Source organism: Nannospalax galili, unplaced genomic scaffold, assembly GCF_000622305.1.
Source record: "Nannospalax galili isolate Female #2095 unplaced genomic scaffold, S.galili_v1.0 scaffold741, whole genome shotgun sequence".
NCBI classification, from domain to species: Eukaryota; Metazoa; Chordata; class Mammalia; order Rodentia; family Spalacidae; genus Nannospalax; species Nannospalax galili.
In genome coordinates, this window is record NW_008346093.1 from 1200701 (window position 1) to 1214990 (window position 14290).

Consider the following 14290-nt stretch of genomic DNA (forward strand, 5'->3'; position numbering starts at 1 on the left):
GTCCATAACTCCAGTTCCTGGGGCTCTGACAGTCTCTTCTGTCCTCTGCAGGCATTATATGACATGGGTACACTTCCTACCTGCAGGCAATACATGCATACACATAAAGTAAAAATAATAAATAAAAAGAACTAAAGAGGGGTAAGGATTAGAAGTAGGAAAGGGGATATACCTACACCCACATTCAGGTATCTTTTCCATGGTTCCAGAGATGGAAGACAAGGAGGAGCACTCCAGTTCTAATATTGTCACCAAGAAGTCACCCAAAACCGCTAATCCTGTGTTGGCTAAGGGAACGAGCATGCCAAAAGGAAACATGCCAGAAAGAAGCATGAGGAAGGCTACGTCGGCATTATGTTCAAAAGAATCCTCTCTGGGCAAGACTAAATCAAAGACAGCTAAGGTGGTGCTCACTCAGGGCCAACCCTCAGAGAGAACCAGTAGGGGAGTTACACTGTACCACACTACCTCAAAGGAGACTGAGGGAGGTGTCACAACGGGCCATTTTGCCTCAGAGGCAGCCACAGGAGAAGGCATGCTTAATCAGACCACTTCACAGGAGGCTATGGGAGAAGCTGAGTTGATCCAAAGTCCTCCAGCCTCAAATGCAGACAAGCAGACCCCAGAAGTTCCACCTGTACAGGAAACCACAGCCCAGCTGGTTGGGAGTCTCAGCACTTTGGATCTAAGCGATGGAGCTCAGGTAAAGCCCACCCCACCTGGGAAGAGGGAAGAAGGGGTAAGAACTGGCCCTCTCGGATAGATCTTTTCCTTCTATCTGTCCAGGAGGTTCCAGAATCTGAGGAGGCCCTAGTAGGAGAGGCAACTGGAGGTCAGGACATGAACAACTTGATGCTGACACGAGGATTTGGGGACCTTGATGCCCGGGTGAGCTCATGGAGAATCTGACATGGCTTCTTCCTCCTGATCATTCATGCCTCTAGGCAGGGGCATATGATGCATAATGGGGCAGTTCAGTCTGTGGCTTATTCAATTTTACCTACCCACTCTAGGATATATTTTATGCTGTGACCCCACTATCCTGGTGTCCCCATTTGGTGGCAGTGTGCCCTGTACCTGCAGAAGGCCTGGATGTCACTCAACCTTGTAAGACTTGTGGAACACTCCAGGAAAACTGGGTGTGTCTGACTTGTTATCAGGTATGGAGCAAAGTAAGGAAGTAGAGGTTGGCCCAGCACCAACCCTCAGGCTGGTGCCAGGCACTCCATGACACTCACTTCCCAACTTCAGGTGTACTGCAGCCGTTATATCAATGCCCATATGGTTCACCACCATGAAGCCTCTGAACACCCACTGGTCCTCAGCTGTGTTGACCTGTCTACCTGGTGTTACGTCTGTCAGGCTTATGTACACCACCAGGTAAGCCTAGCCAGGTTGTTTAACCTGACACACACATCCCTTCTGTGACTGAGTGAGGGGAGAACACAGACTCCTCTGTATGGCTTCCCCATGAGTATTTGGGGGAGGAGTGTGGAGTAGTGCAGGAGATGCAGTGGTTGAGGGCTACAGTTGAGGACAGTCTCCTCATGACAAATTAAGCCACCCTCATTCTCACCTACTTTGTTCTTTGCCTCTTCCTCAGGATCTCCAAGATATGAAGAACATGGCCTATCGGAACAAGTTTGGGGAGGACATGCCCTGTTCATACTAAGTCCCAGAACATGTTCCTGTTTACCTTCTGAGGCCCCAGACAGACCAGCTTAGTTCATTACAACCTATACCTTGGTCTCACTATTCCCTTAAACCTGAATATCCTTTGCAAGTCACTCCAGGTGCTTATTTAAGTGTAAATCCTTTTAAAGGACTATGATGTTCAATTGTAGGTCTGCCCCTGCCCACTGCCTCCTCAAGAAACACCATTACTGCACCCCAGAAGCAAAGAGAGGCAGCTCAGTGGCCCCAAGAAGGGCCTGAAAATCACAAGAATGACATTGAAGGGGGGACAGTTGGACAGGGTTGCATATTTAATAAAATTCAAGTTGTTAACAAAACCTGGAGAAAGCTTTTTAATTTTAAAGACTCCACATTCCTAGCCAGCAGGGCTGAGAGAGAAGGAAGGAGGGAGAGAGGGAAGGAAGGAAAGGAAAGGAGTGGGTCTTCAACAAGTCAAGACCCCGCCCATCAGTTGCCCAAGAAATCTAACTGAAAATGGAGAAGATAGTTTGGCTCTACTGGAGATTAAATAATATAATTCATAAGAAATAGAATGCCTTCCTTAGAAATAGGGGGCTTACAGGGTAGTCCTAGCAGAACTCTAGGGTGAGAAATCATCTAGGTTAAGAAATCAAGAAAACTCTAGAATTAAGCTCAACCAGGCTTGTTTCCCTTCTCTCTCATTGATTTGCTTGGTGAGGATAGGAATGAGTTCAATTATAATCTGGATGTGGTCATCCTGAGGGGAAAAGGTGCAATACCATTGACCAGAGTTGGATAACTGGAGGACAGTTTTGGAATTTTAATCCACATGAGAATTGCTTTTGATCCAAGATGACCCCCAGAGACCCACTTAGTCAAAAAGAAGAGGAAAGGTCTAGCTTCACACCCCCTGGCCCTTTATAAGATAGTCTCATGTAACTGAAACTGGTCTCAAACTCTGACCTTGTACTTTTGTTTTAAAGATTTATTTTTATGTCTGTATCTGTGTATGTGTATGCTGCTGTGTGCACATGCCCCTGGAGCTGGAGTTACAAGCAGTTGTGAGCCACTAGACATGGGAGCTGAGAAATGAGCTCAGGTCTTCTGCAAGAGCAGTAAGTGCTCTTTTTTCTTTTCTTTTTTGGTCTTTTTTGAGACAGGGTCTCCCTGTAGCTCCAACTGGCTTGGAACTCACTAGGTAGACCAGGTTGGCCTGGAACTCACAGAGATCTGCCTGCCTCTGCCTCCTGAGTGCTGGGATTACAGGTGTGCTCCACCACACCCATCAGCAGTAAGTGCTCCTAATCACTGAGCCATCTCTCCAGCATCATGATCTTACACTTTTGATCCTTCTCCCACCTCCCCAATGCAGGGATTACAGGAGTGTGCCACCACACCCAATTTTAAGCAGAGCTGGGGACCAGATACAGCATACTCCTGTATGCTAAGACAGCCCAGTCCAGCATTACAGATGTCCCATCTTACATTTCATTAATCAGAACTCTGTCCTATGATAGACATAGCTGCAAGGGAGTCTGGGGGATTAATAATTTGTACTCTTGCCTCAAATCAAGTTCTTTTTTCTTTTAATTTTTTTAGGGGTCAAGGTCTCACTACATAGCCCTGGTGGGCCTGGAACTGGCTATGTAGCCCAGGCTGACCTCTAACTCAACAGCAATCTGCTTGCCTCAGGAGTCTGGGATTAAGGGTGTGCACCACCACAGCAGGCATCAAATTAGGTTCTTTTTGTCCTCCAAAAATAGCCCTTCCCCTATAACTTTACCTTCAAGATAGATCTATCCCATAGTTACCAAAAAGCCCAGCAGAAGCTGTAGCATGGGCTTCCTAGGCCCAAAGATGAACTCACAAAATAGGTTCCAAAATTTGGTCCTCCAGGTCAAATCATGACACAGCACCACACCCACAAAAATGGCCCCAGAAGAGTCTACCCAAACGAAGTGGAGACGGGGGGGGGGGGGGGGGGGGGAGGAGAGGGAGAGAGAGAGCACGAGCGAGCGCGAGAGAGGCCTGGCAGGGGGCGTAGAGTAGAGAGGGGCAGGTGGAGGTCCCGCCCACATTTGCTCTCCACAATGTGCAAAGCGAGGGGGAGGCAGGGGTCAGGGGTCGGGACTGCGGGCAGGTGGGAGGGGGAAAGCCGATGTTCCCGCCCTCCGCCGCTGGGGGTAGCGAGCATCCTAGCCCCCAGTAGGTCTGGTCAGAGCCGCCTGCAGCCCCACAGTGATCGCCAGCCGCCCCACAGCGGACCGCCACTCCTGGGAGACAGGTGAGCCGGGCGCCGGCGGTCCCGGCCCCACGCGGACCAGACCGCCCAGGGTTCCAGGGGCCCTTTCCCGGTCCCCTTTTCTTGGGCCGGAGTGCGAGCCCCGCACTCATTTTAATTGGTTCGAGTGCCCGCGCTGAGCGGGAAGCCCGGCTGCTTCTCAGGGTGGGAGGAGGAAGGAGCATCCGGGCGCCACTGTCCTGACTAGCGCCTGAAGTGGAGGTGCACAGGCACACTTTTTTAGGGTCCTGACCCTGAACTTTACAGCCCACCTGACTCTGACACAGAAAAGTGCGTGACCAGGAGAGTTGTCTAAACTAACCCTGAAAAGGGGGAAGGGGGGAGTCTCAAGATTTTTTGGGGCAACCTTGTACCCTTTCCACTCTTCTTTGACCCCATGTGCCCAGCCCCCCTCCCCCTCTGCTTGCCTTCCTGGATCGGAGATGCGAGGCCAGATCTTTGGTTCAGGCACCTCAAAGTGAAGCCACGGGCTCTCCAGAGACCTTTGGGGATGCTCAGAGGGATAGCACTCTGCATGGTAAGGGGCTGTGTAACTTGATCAGAAAGCTGAGAACCCAGTTCGTCTCAGCCCTGCGGCCTGTGGCCAGTCCCCTCACATTTTTCTGAGTTAGCTGGTATCGGACATGAAGACCATGCCCTCAGCCTCTCTAGGGTATTACGAATATGAGGGGAGTGTGGCCACCCTGGGGGCCTGCTTTGCCTCTTCCTCTCAATAGTATCCCTTGTAGTAACCGTCAGGACCTTGGGGAGGCACCCTTCTCACACTTAACTCACCTCCGATTATAGCACCTCCAGATCTGCAGCTACTCTGGCCCCAAATTTAGGAGTCATTCTTGCCTGCTCCATTGCCTTTTAATCTTGAAAGAAAATTGTTCAGTTCTACCTCCAGAGTATACCGGAACCCAACTTCTTTCCACCTGCTCTGCTGCCATTCCCTCCCTGGACTCACCAACTACCTGGGCCTCCTCACTGTGGCCATCCTAGTCCTATCCCCTCATTAAGTCTCCACAGACTTTTCCCTCTCTGTGTCCCCAGACACTGTGGTACTCCAAAGTTCTGTTCTCATGTTTCAGCTCATCCTGTCCCCCTTTGTGGGTAAGCACTTCAGTGACCATTTTCAAGGATTCCTCTACCTGAAATCTTACCCCCAACCCTGATCCTGACACTCCAAACTCCACAGAATCTGCTAGGAACACCTGGAACCCACCATCTACATCCAAACTGCCACTCCACTCCCATTTCCAGAGAGAAGTGTTGCATCCACCATTATGGTGGAGGGCCCTTCCCCAACCGGATATGGAGGAACATTCACTGAGTTAATGACTTGCTATTAAATAGCTAACACAAATTGAGCACCTGCTGTGGGCCTATCCTTTTCTACTATGCAAGATAATTTCCTTACTTATCATATTTATTGTCTCTCCACAAGAATCCTAGATTCTCTAGGCCAGGAGTCAAGTGTTTTGTTTAGTATCAGATCACAATGCTTGGCATACAGGTAGATTCTTGAATTAATCAACAAAGATTAAATAATAATGAAAATACCTAACAATGAAAGCTTATCTTGTTTGTTCTCTGATGCAAAAAAAAAAAGATTATAGACAGCATAAAATGTAGAAAGTAATGTTCTGTTCACATCAGTCAAGGTTAGTTGTAGTTACTGGGGGTTTTGTTACTGTTTGGGGTTTTTTCTGTTGCTTTTGTTATTGTGTTATTTTGAGACAGGGTCTCATTACGTAGACCAGGCTGGCCTTGAACTCACAGATTCACCTTCACCATTCTCTGCCTCCAAAGTGCAGGGATTAAAGGTGTATGCCACCATCTGGGCCCTTGTTTACTCTTTTTGTTGTTTGTTTGATGCCGGGTCTCACGAAGCCCAGGCTGGCTTCCAATTCCAAGGAGGCTTTGAACTTCTAATCCTATCCTCCTATCTTCACCTCTGGAGTTCTGGGAGTATAGACATGTGTGACCACTATTTTGTTATTGTTCATTTGTTTCTTGGTTTTTATTTTGTTTTTAATGTTTTGTACATTTATTTATTTTTGTGGTGTGTGTGTGTGTGTGTGTGTGTGTGTGTGTGTGTGTGTGTAGGTCAGAGGACAACTTGCAGGAGTTGATTCTCTCCTTCCACCATATGGGTCCTGAGTATCAAACTCATCAAGACCTCAGACTTGGCAGCGTGTGCCTTTATCCTCTGAGCCAGTCTGACAACCCGGTTGTTTGTTTGAATTGTGTGTGTGTGTGTGTGTGTGTGTCTGTGTCTGTGTCTGTGTGTCTGTCTGTATGTGTGTGTCTGTGTGTGTACCAGCCACAGTGCATGTGTGGAGGCAGGCCAGAGATCAACTTTGTGGAGTTGTTTCTCTCCCCCTACCTTTACGTGAATTCTGGGAATTGAACCCAAGTTGTTAGGCTTTCTCAGCAGGCCCTGTTACTCACTGAGCCATCTTGCTGGCCCCTTGCCTGATTTTATGGCATGCTGACATCAAACCCAGGACTTCATGCATGTGAGGCAAACACTCTACCAAATGACCCACATCCCCAGTTGTCTTAGTTTTTATGTACTTTTATGTCCCTGCCTTACAGTAGGTGGTTAATAGACCACATAATTTGTTTTTGAGACAGGGTCTCATGCATCCCAGGCTGCCTTCCAACTTAATAGGTAGCCAAGGATGACCTTGAACTTCTGATCTTTCTGCCTCCACCTCCTAAGTCTAGGATTACAGGTGTGAGCCACCAGGCTGGTTTTAAAAGATGCTGAGGATTGAACGCAAGGCTCCATGCATGCTAGGCAAGCACTATACCAGCTGAGCTATATATCTCCAGACCTGATTGATCTTTTAGTATAATGTTCTTTTAGAATATAAGCCCTTGGGTGGGAAAGTTTGAAGCAGGCAACCACCTGGCATGAAGCTGGGGTTCAAAAGCAACCAAAACAAAATCCCACCCTCATCCTACAGTGGAGGGATCACTAAAAGAAATAAGGATTCTTTTCCAGAAGAGAAAGATGTTCAAAAAAATTTTTTTAATTTTTTATTTTATATGTATGAGCATATTGCCTGTATGTGTGTAAGTGCACCCATATAGTGCAATACCCAAGGAGGACAGAAGGTGTCAGATCCCCTGGAACTGGAGTTAAGGGTGGTTATTAGCTGCCATGTGGGTGCTGGGATTCGAACCCGGGTCTTCTGCAAGAATAGCCAGTACTTTTAACCTACTCAGCCATCTCTGCCTTCAGAGTTAATCTCTAGAAGGAAGCCCAAAGATGTTCAAAAACTTTTTAAATGTTCTAAAATTTGGTCAGGCATGGTAGTGCATTCCTTTACACCAGAAGCAGGCATATCTCTGTGAGTTCGAGGCCAACCTGGTCTACATAGTGAGTTCCAGGCCAGCCAGGGCTACCTAGTGAAACAGTGCCTCAAAAAAAACAAAGTTCTAAAATTCAACTATATGTGTTGATTTCACAACTCTGTGACTCACACATTGTAACTGGGTGTACTTCATGAGAGGCAAATTAATCTCAGTAGAACTGTTTGGAAATCCCAGGGTAGGCAAGATGGCTCAGTAGTTAAAGGTGCTTGCTGCCAAGCCTGACAAGATTATAGTAGGAGATAGCCTAATCCCACAGGGTGTCTTCTAACCTTCACATGTATGTTATGGCACAGGCACATGCCCCCCCTCCCTGAATAAATGTAATTTTAAAATCGCAAGCATGCACACGTGTGTGTGTGTGTGTGTGTGTGTGTGTGTGTAAAAGAACCTGCCTTGTTGTTGAGGGAATAACTGAACTGAGTGATAGAGGCCCTAGGTTTAATTCCCCAGGCTTGCCAAAAGAAAAATAAAAGAAAAACCCTGTCTTCAGAGTTAATCTCTAGAAGGAAGAAGGGGTTAGCTGGGTGTGGTGGCACACACCTGTAATCTCAGCACTGCAGAGGCAGAGGCCGGAGGACTGCTGCAATGCTAAGATCAGCCTGAACTACATATTAAGACCCTGTCTCACCCCCACCTCACCCCCCAAAAAGAAGGGGAAAACAGCATAGTAGATAACTAAGAATGTTTAGTCAGTGACACCTAAGGATCCCCTTTTGCCCAAATAGTCTGCCCTGATCTAGTATTCTCATCTCACTCTCAGGATCTACTGTTTACATTTCTTCCTTGAGCTGCCTATTGCAGTATGGCACTGCCAACGAAGTCTAACATCTTGGACCTGGGCACCAGTGCACAGAGCACCAGATCCCCAGAGGAGAGCCATGAGGCTTGGGCACACTGCAGAGATGTTGGCAGGCAGCTGCCAGAGTACAAGGCAGTGGTGGTGGGCGCAAGTGGTGTGGGTAAGAGTGCGCTTACTATCCAGATGACCCACCACTGCTTCGTGAAGGACCACGACCCCACTATCCAGGATTCCTACTGGAAGGAGGTGGCCCTGGATAACGGGGGCTACATTCTGAATGTGCTGGACACAGCTGGGCAGGATATTCACAGGGCCTTGCGTGACCAGTGCTTGGCAGCTGGTGATGGTGTGCTGGGTGTCTTTGCTCTCGATGACCCCTCATCTCTGGATAAGCTGCAGCAGATGTGGTCCAGCTGGGCCCCTCAGCACAAGCAGCCCCTGGTCCTGGTGGGCAACAAGTGTGATCTGGTGACCACTGCTGGAGATGCTTATGCTGCTGCTGCAGGCCTTGCCCACAGGTGGGGAGCTCCCTTTGTGAAGACCTCAGCCAAGACCCGACAAGGTGTGGAAGAAGCCTTTGCTCTGCTTGTCCATGAAATCCGGAGGGCCCAGGAGGCCATGGCTGAACCAAGCAAGGAGAAGACCCGGCGCCAGAAGGCCATGTGTAGCTGTGGCTGCTCTGTGGCCTGAAGATATTAGTCAAGAAAATTGTCCCCTCTCCCATGTCACATCAAGGTGATAATCCCCTTGACACAAACCCCCCTTCCCCACTGAGTAGCAGTTACCATGGACACCTTTCTTATTTTCACTTGGTGAGGGGTTCGATTTTCACTTGCCTAGCACTGGTTATGTCATTTGGAGAGGTTCTGTGAGAAATTCATTAAATGTTCTCAGGTTTCAATGCTGCCTCTAATGCCAAGTGTTTTCTGTTTGTTATTTGTTTTGTTTTGTTTTAAGATACGGTCTCATAAAGCCCAAGCTGGTCTTGAACTCAATATGTAGGATAGCCAAGGCTGGCATTGAACTCCTGATTCTCCCGTCTCCACCTCTCAAGTGCTGGGATGACATGTGTATGCCACCACACCCATGGGAGAGAATTATGAGAATTGACTTGGGGGGGCTAGGCATGGTAGTGGTATACACCTATACTCCAAGTACTGAGAGGCTGAGGTAAGCCTGGGCTACTCAATAAGACCTTGGAAATTCTGTGCCCGGCACTGCTTTAGATACTAGGAATGTAGAGACAAAACACTTTTTAAAAGCCCCATTCTTGTACAGCTGAAGGCTAGACAGTGATAGAAGCTATATGTTAAAGTAGATTATGGGGCCAGGTATGATGGGACACACCTTTTATTCCAGCAAAAGCAGGTGGATCTCTGAATTCAAAGCCAGCCTGGGCTACATTGTGAAACCCTGTATCAAGAAAAAAACAAGTCAAAAATTAAATAAAGATGATGGAAGACATTAACTGGAAGGTCAAGGAAAGCCTTATGGAATAAGGGACATTTGAGCAAAAACTTACATACTTGAGGGCAGAGTAAATAGTCCCATCCAACCATGGCCCCTTGGCCTTCAGGGCAGTGGAGCCCTGGAAGGTGTTGGTTCAGATGCTGAAAATGAACTCAGAGCCGCCTAGGAGCCCCCACCCCAGTGAAACCTAGAAGAGCAGCTCAGGAACCCCTCCCTTAGTACTGCAATGCCACTGCCATTGTCCCTGTTAGGTGATTTTGTCTGAGGACAGGCACACACTAGGCAGGGACCTATCCTGTCAATGCAGAGCCCAGATGGGTACTGTGCCTTCATCTAAGAACAACCACCATCACCCAGCCCACTTGACCCTAGTACCTGCCACTCAGACAAAGAGCTGCTTAGATCGCATTTATTGAAGGGTCAGGGTTTGGGAATCTTAGGGGTGCTGGGGTGCTGGCGGGGGAGTATGGCATGCTGGAGCGCTCCTGCACTCCAGGAAGCGCGGGATACTGCAGAGCTCAGGCAGGCAGGAGGCGGCGCGCAGGTGCCTGGGGCGCTGTATTTTCCAGGCGTTTCACACGCAGCAGTGCCCCCAGCACACCCTCAGGAGGCACCTCCGGCCCCAAATCCTGGTCGGCAGCACGGCGGAGGCGGCGCGGGGCCGCTGCGGCCTCGGGTTCCGTGCTTCCAGTGAGGAGCCGCCCCAACAAATACCTGCCAAGCAAAGCAGAATTTAGTGAGGATTTGTCCATGTGCTACCACTGTGGCCCCGAACCCAGACGGCACAACTTTTTAACCCCATACTGCCTGTACTTCCCCGACTCAAGCCTGTGGGGCCCACTACTTTCAGACGGGGCAGAGGTCCCAGCCTACCATCCCAGAAACTGCCTTTCCATCCTACGTCTCACGGCAGAAACGGATCAACCGGATCCCCTCCCCAGGACCAGGAAGCCTCGCCCCGCACTGTCCTAACAGTCATGTATCTGTGTCCCACAACCTGGATGCAGGAGCTCACTCCCTCAGGCCTCCATCCTTTTGCCCCGCCCTAGGACTTCGGTGGTCTTGCCACCGAAAGGTAAAACGGATCCCATAGCCCATCCTCCTCGCCTTCCCGCCCCTCCATCCGCACCTCAGCAGCTCTGGGTCCACGTCCGGTGTCTCGTCGCCGGCGTCCTCCACATCCGGACCCGTGGGACCGTCGTCGTACACTGGGGGCCGGGGTCGCAGCGCAGCGGCGGGCGCAGGGACAAGCTGGGCTGCGAGGGCGGCGGGGTCAAGACGAGCGCGAAGCAGGGCGCGGGCGAGTTGTGCAGCGGGAGCATCAGGGTCGTCGTCCAGAGCCAACGGCGGGTCTGAGGCACGCGGGGAGCCCCAGAAGCGCAATAGCTGCGCCAGGGCACGTGCCTGCTGATCCTCCGCCTCCTGAGCCTCTGCCCGCGCGCGTTCCTGCCTCTCAGCTTCCAGCAGGTGCGCCAGCGCCCGCGCCAGCTCCTGCACCGCTCCCGCCGCCTCTCCTCGGGGCACCGCCCGTCGCAAGCGGCGGGGAGCACCCGTCTCAGCCATGGGCACCGATGCTGCACTCAGGCTGCTGCGGGGCTCCTGTGAGAAGATGGTGTGGAAGAAAGAAATCGTCATCCAAATGGAGGTGGGGCTCCATGGACTTTAAATGTCCACCATATTCGCTGTACCTCACCAAAACTCCTGTCGTCTCTAAGGCAATGAGATACATCTAAGTATCTCCAAGCACACTAAAGAGCACTAAACAGCCCTAGGGCCCACACATCCCCCGTGATGCCTTAATCACTCAGAACTTACCCTGGATCTTCTGGATACCAGGTTTGGAATGCAGACTCTAATAGTATACTGATGGAAATTAAATGTCAAAAAAATTTTGAAGGTCAAATTGGCAAGGCTTCAAAAGAAGCAAGGATTATGACCTGTTCCTAGGCTGTTACACACAGACCCTACTGGACATAAATTCTTGAACGATGACAGTAGTACTTTGTAATAGCATAAAAGTAGAGGGAGGAAAGGAAAGACCAGGAAATAAACCATACTAACATACTCATGATGTACTCATAGGACATGATATATGATATTGTGCACCAATAAAATTAAGTGAACTATACCTATACACTTCAGTATAAATAAATCTTACCACCAAAGTAGAACACAAAAAGGTGCTGGAGCTAGATGCAGAAAGGCTTGGGTTCCAGCCACAAAACCACACGCACAGTCACACGCACACACTCACTCCCCCACACACACCCGCACACACACAAAGGCAAGTTCTAGAATACTGCTGCAGAGGACCAAAGAATATCAGATACTCAAGGACTTCCTAGTAACCCTTACTGACTACCAGAAGGCAGATGCCTGATGTATTCCATTTCCATTTCTATGTTCCAGAAGCAGAAAAAAACTAAACAATGGATCGTTTTGGGAAAAGCTGCACACAAAAGTAAGGGATCAATGAACAGAAAATGGAAGATGATGGTTAGGGAGAGAAGAAGGGCACCAAGGACACACAGGCCTTCTATTTTGGTCATATTTTATTTCTTAAGCTGAGTATCGGCTATGTTAAGGGGGTTCCTTTACCATCATTCTGTGTAATTGTACATATACGTTAAATAAGCTTCCATACAAAAATAATTATTTTAAAGGTCCTCCTCTTTGATTCAGACTGTTTTGAAGGGATAAAGAAGTTGTTTCATGTTCCCTTGGTCAGCATTCACCACCCTTAGCCTCTGGGAAAATCACTCACCAACTCAAGAGCAATCAGCTTTCTCTCTCTGTCTCTGTCTCTCTCTGTCTCTGTCTCTGTCTCTCTCTCAGCCTCTGGGAAAATCACTCACCAATTCACCAGCAATCAGCTTCTCTCTCTCTCTCTCTCTCTCTCTCTCTCTCTCTCTCTAATGCCCTTGATATGTCATATATGCAACTCAACACTGCCACATCCACTACAAGCAACCAAACACTTTACATCATTTTTTTTTGAAGGAGTGGTGATCTCTTTGTATCTGTAAGGGTATAACCATCCTTAAAGACACAATGCATAAGAGAGACATCATGACTTTCTCTTCGATGGCACAGCTCCACAAAGAAGCAGAGAACAGCCTCCTGAATGCACATATAAGACCCCTAGCACTCAGTCTAATCAAACCACCATGGAATGTGTACACTGAGCTGCAAGGACCACTCCTTCAAAAATTAAAACGAACTCACACAGAAACGCACAAATACACAGAAAGACACGCCCATAGACTACGTCATCACACATAAAGATTCACAAATACACACTGTCACCGTGAAAGCAAAAACTCAGGTCCACAAAAATGTCATACAGAAGCATCCCTAGTATCACACACCTGAACACAGAATGTCACCATTGGAGGACATTCAGACGCAAAGCAAAGGGCACACATTCAAAGAGCACAATACTCATACACTGCTGTCATCGCATCATAGGAGCCCATATCTATACTCTAACATCCTTCCTGAATGTTTTCTGGTGTCATGGACAGCGCCACAGGCCATGGGCGTGGCGAGGTCATGCCAAGCCAGGGATATGGATGGATAGAGAGGGCAAATCTCTGAACCCAGAGCAACGGCACCCTCACACCCAGAAACCGCGCCTGGCCTGCGCGTGGACTGTCATCTGCAGCCCAGGCCACCCTTGCCTATCTCTTAGCACATCCCGGAGTTGGTTCCTACGAGGATGCAGCACCGACCCTAGCCCGTATCTTCCTCCCCACCCCCACCTCGACCCTCCGCCGGACTGGGATCGCACCTTTACCGGCCGTGTGGACAGAGCAGGAGGCAGCCGCAGGAGACCCAAGAGCAGCAGCACCAAAATGCCGACGCCCCCGGCCCGCGGCCCGCAGAGCAGCGGCGACCCCGCCATGCTGCTCCAGCGAGCCGGGCTCCGGACAGGCGAACTGGCTGGCAAGTGCGCAGCGCCGGGATTAGTGGGAACAGCCGCGGCGCTATGCGGCTGCGCACACCCAGGAGCCTGGCCCCCTTCTGTCCACCGCGTTCTGCCACTATACGCAGGCGCAGCCTCGGGGCTCTGGCAGCCTCCTCTTCTTGCGCATCGCCATGGAGATGTCCAAGGGGCATGGTGGAGGGCTGAAGTCTGCGCTGGCGGTTGCCATGGCAGTTGGAGGGTAGTTGCTAGGGCAATAGGCCTTGCTGTTGACTTACCAGACAGGGAAAATTGACTCGGTGGAATGAAATAGGTGTCTGATCTGGGTCCTTTGGGGATATGACGGTCTTTACTCTGTTCGTTGGCTAAATAGTTTCTGGTTGTATGCTGTGAACCAAGATCTTTACAAAGTAATGGGTTCAGTCCAGGTGGCATGGCCATGAACAGCTTGGTTCATATTGCTGAGACTCAGACTCCTGCCTAAATAAAGCTATTATTAGTAATTGCAGCCTTAAAATGGCACTGGAAGTTTGAGAGCAATGATGTTAATATTAGGTAGGAGCTCAATAAATGACCCTTTCATCCTCTTTCTGTCAGTACCTTCATGTCCATGGCTTTCTGTGATGTTTTTGTCCTCAGGTGGCCTCAGCTTTCCCCATCTTCTCATTTGTCTCTTCTTGTTTCTAACACTATCTTGCCTTTAATCTCTCAAATTTTCTCCTGTCTTAATTTACTGTCTGTATTTACTTGCTTCTCCACAAATACATAA

General features: G+C 49.4%; 3 protein-coding genes across 5 annotated transcripts in view; 2 read left to right on the top strand and 1 right to left on the bottom strand.

Moving 5' to 3' along the window:
- Window positions 1–2012, top strand: part of Hdac6 (histone deacetylase 6) — a 38456-nt gene extending 36444 nt beyond the window's left edge. For all 3 annotated transcript variants that reach the window (XM_008842552.2, XM_008842553.3, XM_029568034.1), the window contains exons 25-29: window positions 210–703; window positions 787–888; window positions 1014–1160; window positions 1252–1380; window positions 1604–2012. In XM_008842552.2, coding sequence (XP_008840774.1) covers window positions 210–703; window positions 787–888; window positions 1014–1160; window positions 1252–1380; window positions 1604–1672 — 941 coding nt within the window. In that variant the 3' untranslated portion in view covers window positions 1673–2012. The remainder of the gene's footprint in view (window positions 1–209; window positions 704–786; window positions 889–1013; window positions 1161–1251; window positions 1381–1603) is intronic.
- A 5731-nt stretch (window positions 2013–7743) lies between these two features.
- On the top strand, window positions 7744–8963 carry Eras (ES cell expressed Ras). Its single transcript, XM_008842558.3, has one exon. The coding sequence runs from the start codon at window positions 8130–8132 to the stop codon at window positions 8814–8816; it is 687 nt and encodes a 228-aa protein (XP_008840780.1). The 5' UTR covers window positions 7744–8129; the 3' UTR covers window positions 8817–8963.
- Window positions 8964–9989: 1026 nt separating this feature from the next.
- Pcsk1n (proprotein convertase subtilisin/kexin type 1 inhibitor) lies at window positions 9990–13607 on the bottom strand. The gene is made up of 3 exons (XM_008842559.3): window positions 13387–13607; window positions 10726–11195; window positions 9990–10310 (listed from the first exon to the last, which is right to left on the bottom strand). Exons 1-3 carry the CDS (start codon window positions 13498–13500, stop codon window positions 10115–10117), a joined length of 780 nt encoding a protein of 259 aa, XP_008840781.1. The 5' UTR covers window positions 13501–13607; the 3' UTR covers window positions 9990–10114.
- Between the last annotated feature and the right edge of the window lie 683 nt (window positions 13608–14290).

Excerpts from the sequence above, each read along its gene's own strand:
- Eras (XM_008842558.3), top strand. The coding sequence starts at position 8,130 with ATGGCACTGCCAACGAAGTCTAACATCTTGGACCTGGGCACCAGTGCA.
- Pcsk1n (XM_008842559.3), bottom strand. The coding sequence starts at position 13,500 with ATGGCGGGGTCGCCGCTGCTCTGCGGGCCGCGGGCCGGGGGCGTCGGC. Across the intron at positions 11,196-13,386 it reads TGTCCACACGGCCGGTAAAG|GAGCCCCGCAGCAGCCTGAG; the intron begins GTGCGATCCCAG and ends ATCTTCTCACAG. Across the intron at positions 10,311-10,725 it reads GTGGACCCAGAGCTGCTGAG|GTATTTGTTGGGGCGGCTCC; the intron begins GTGCGGATGGAG and ends TTTGCTTGGCAG.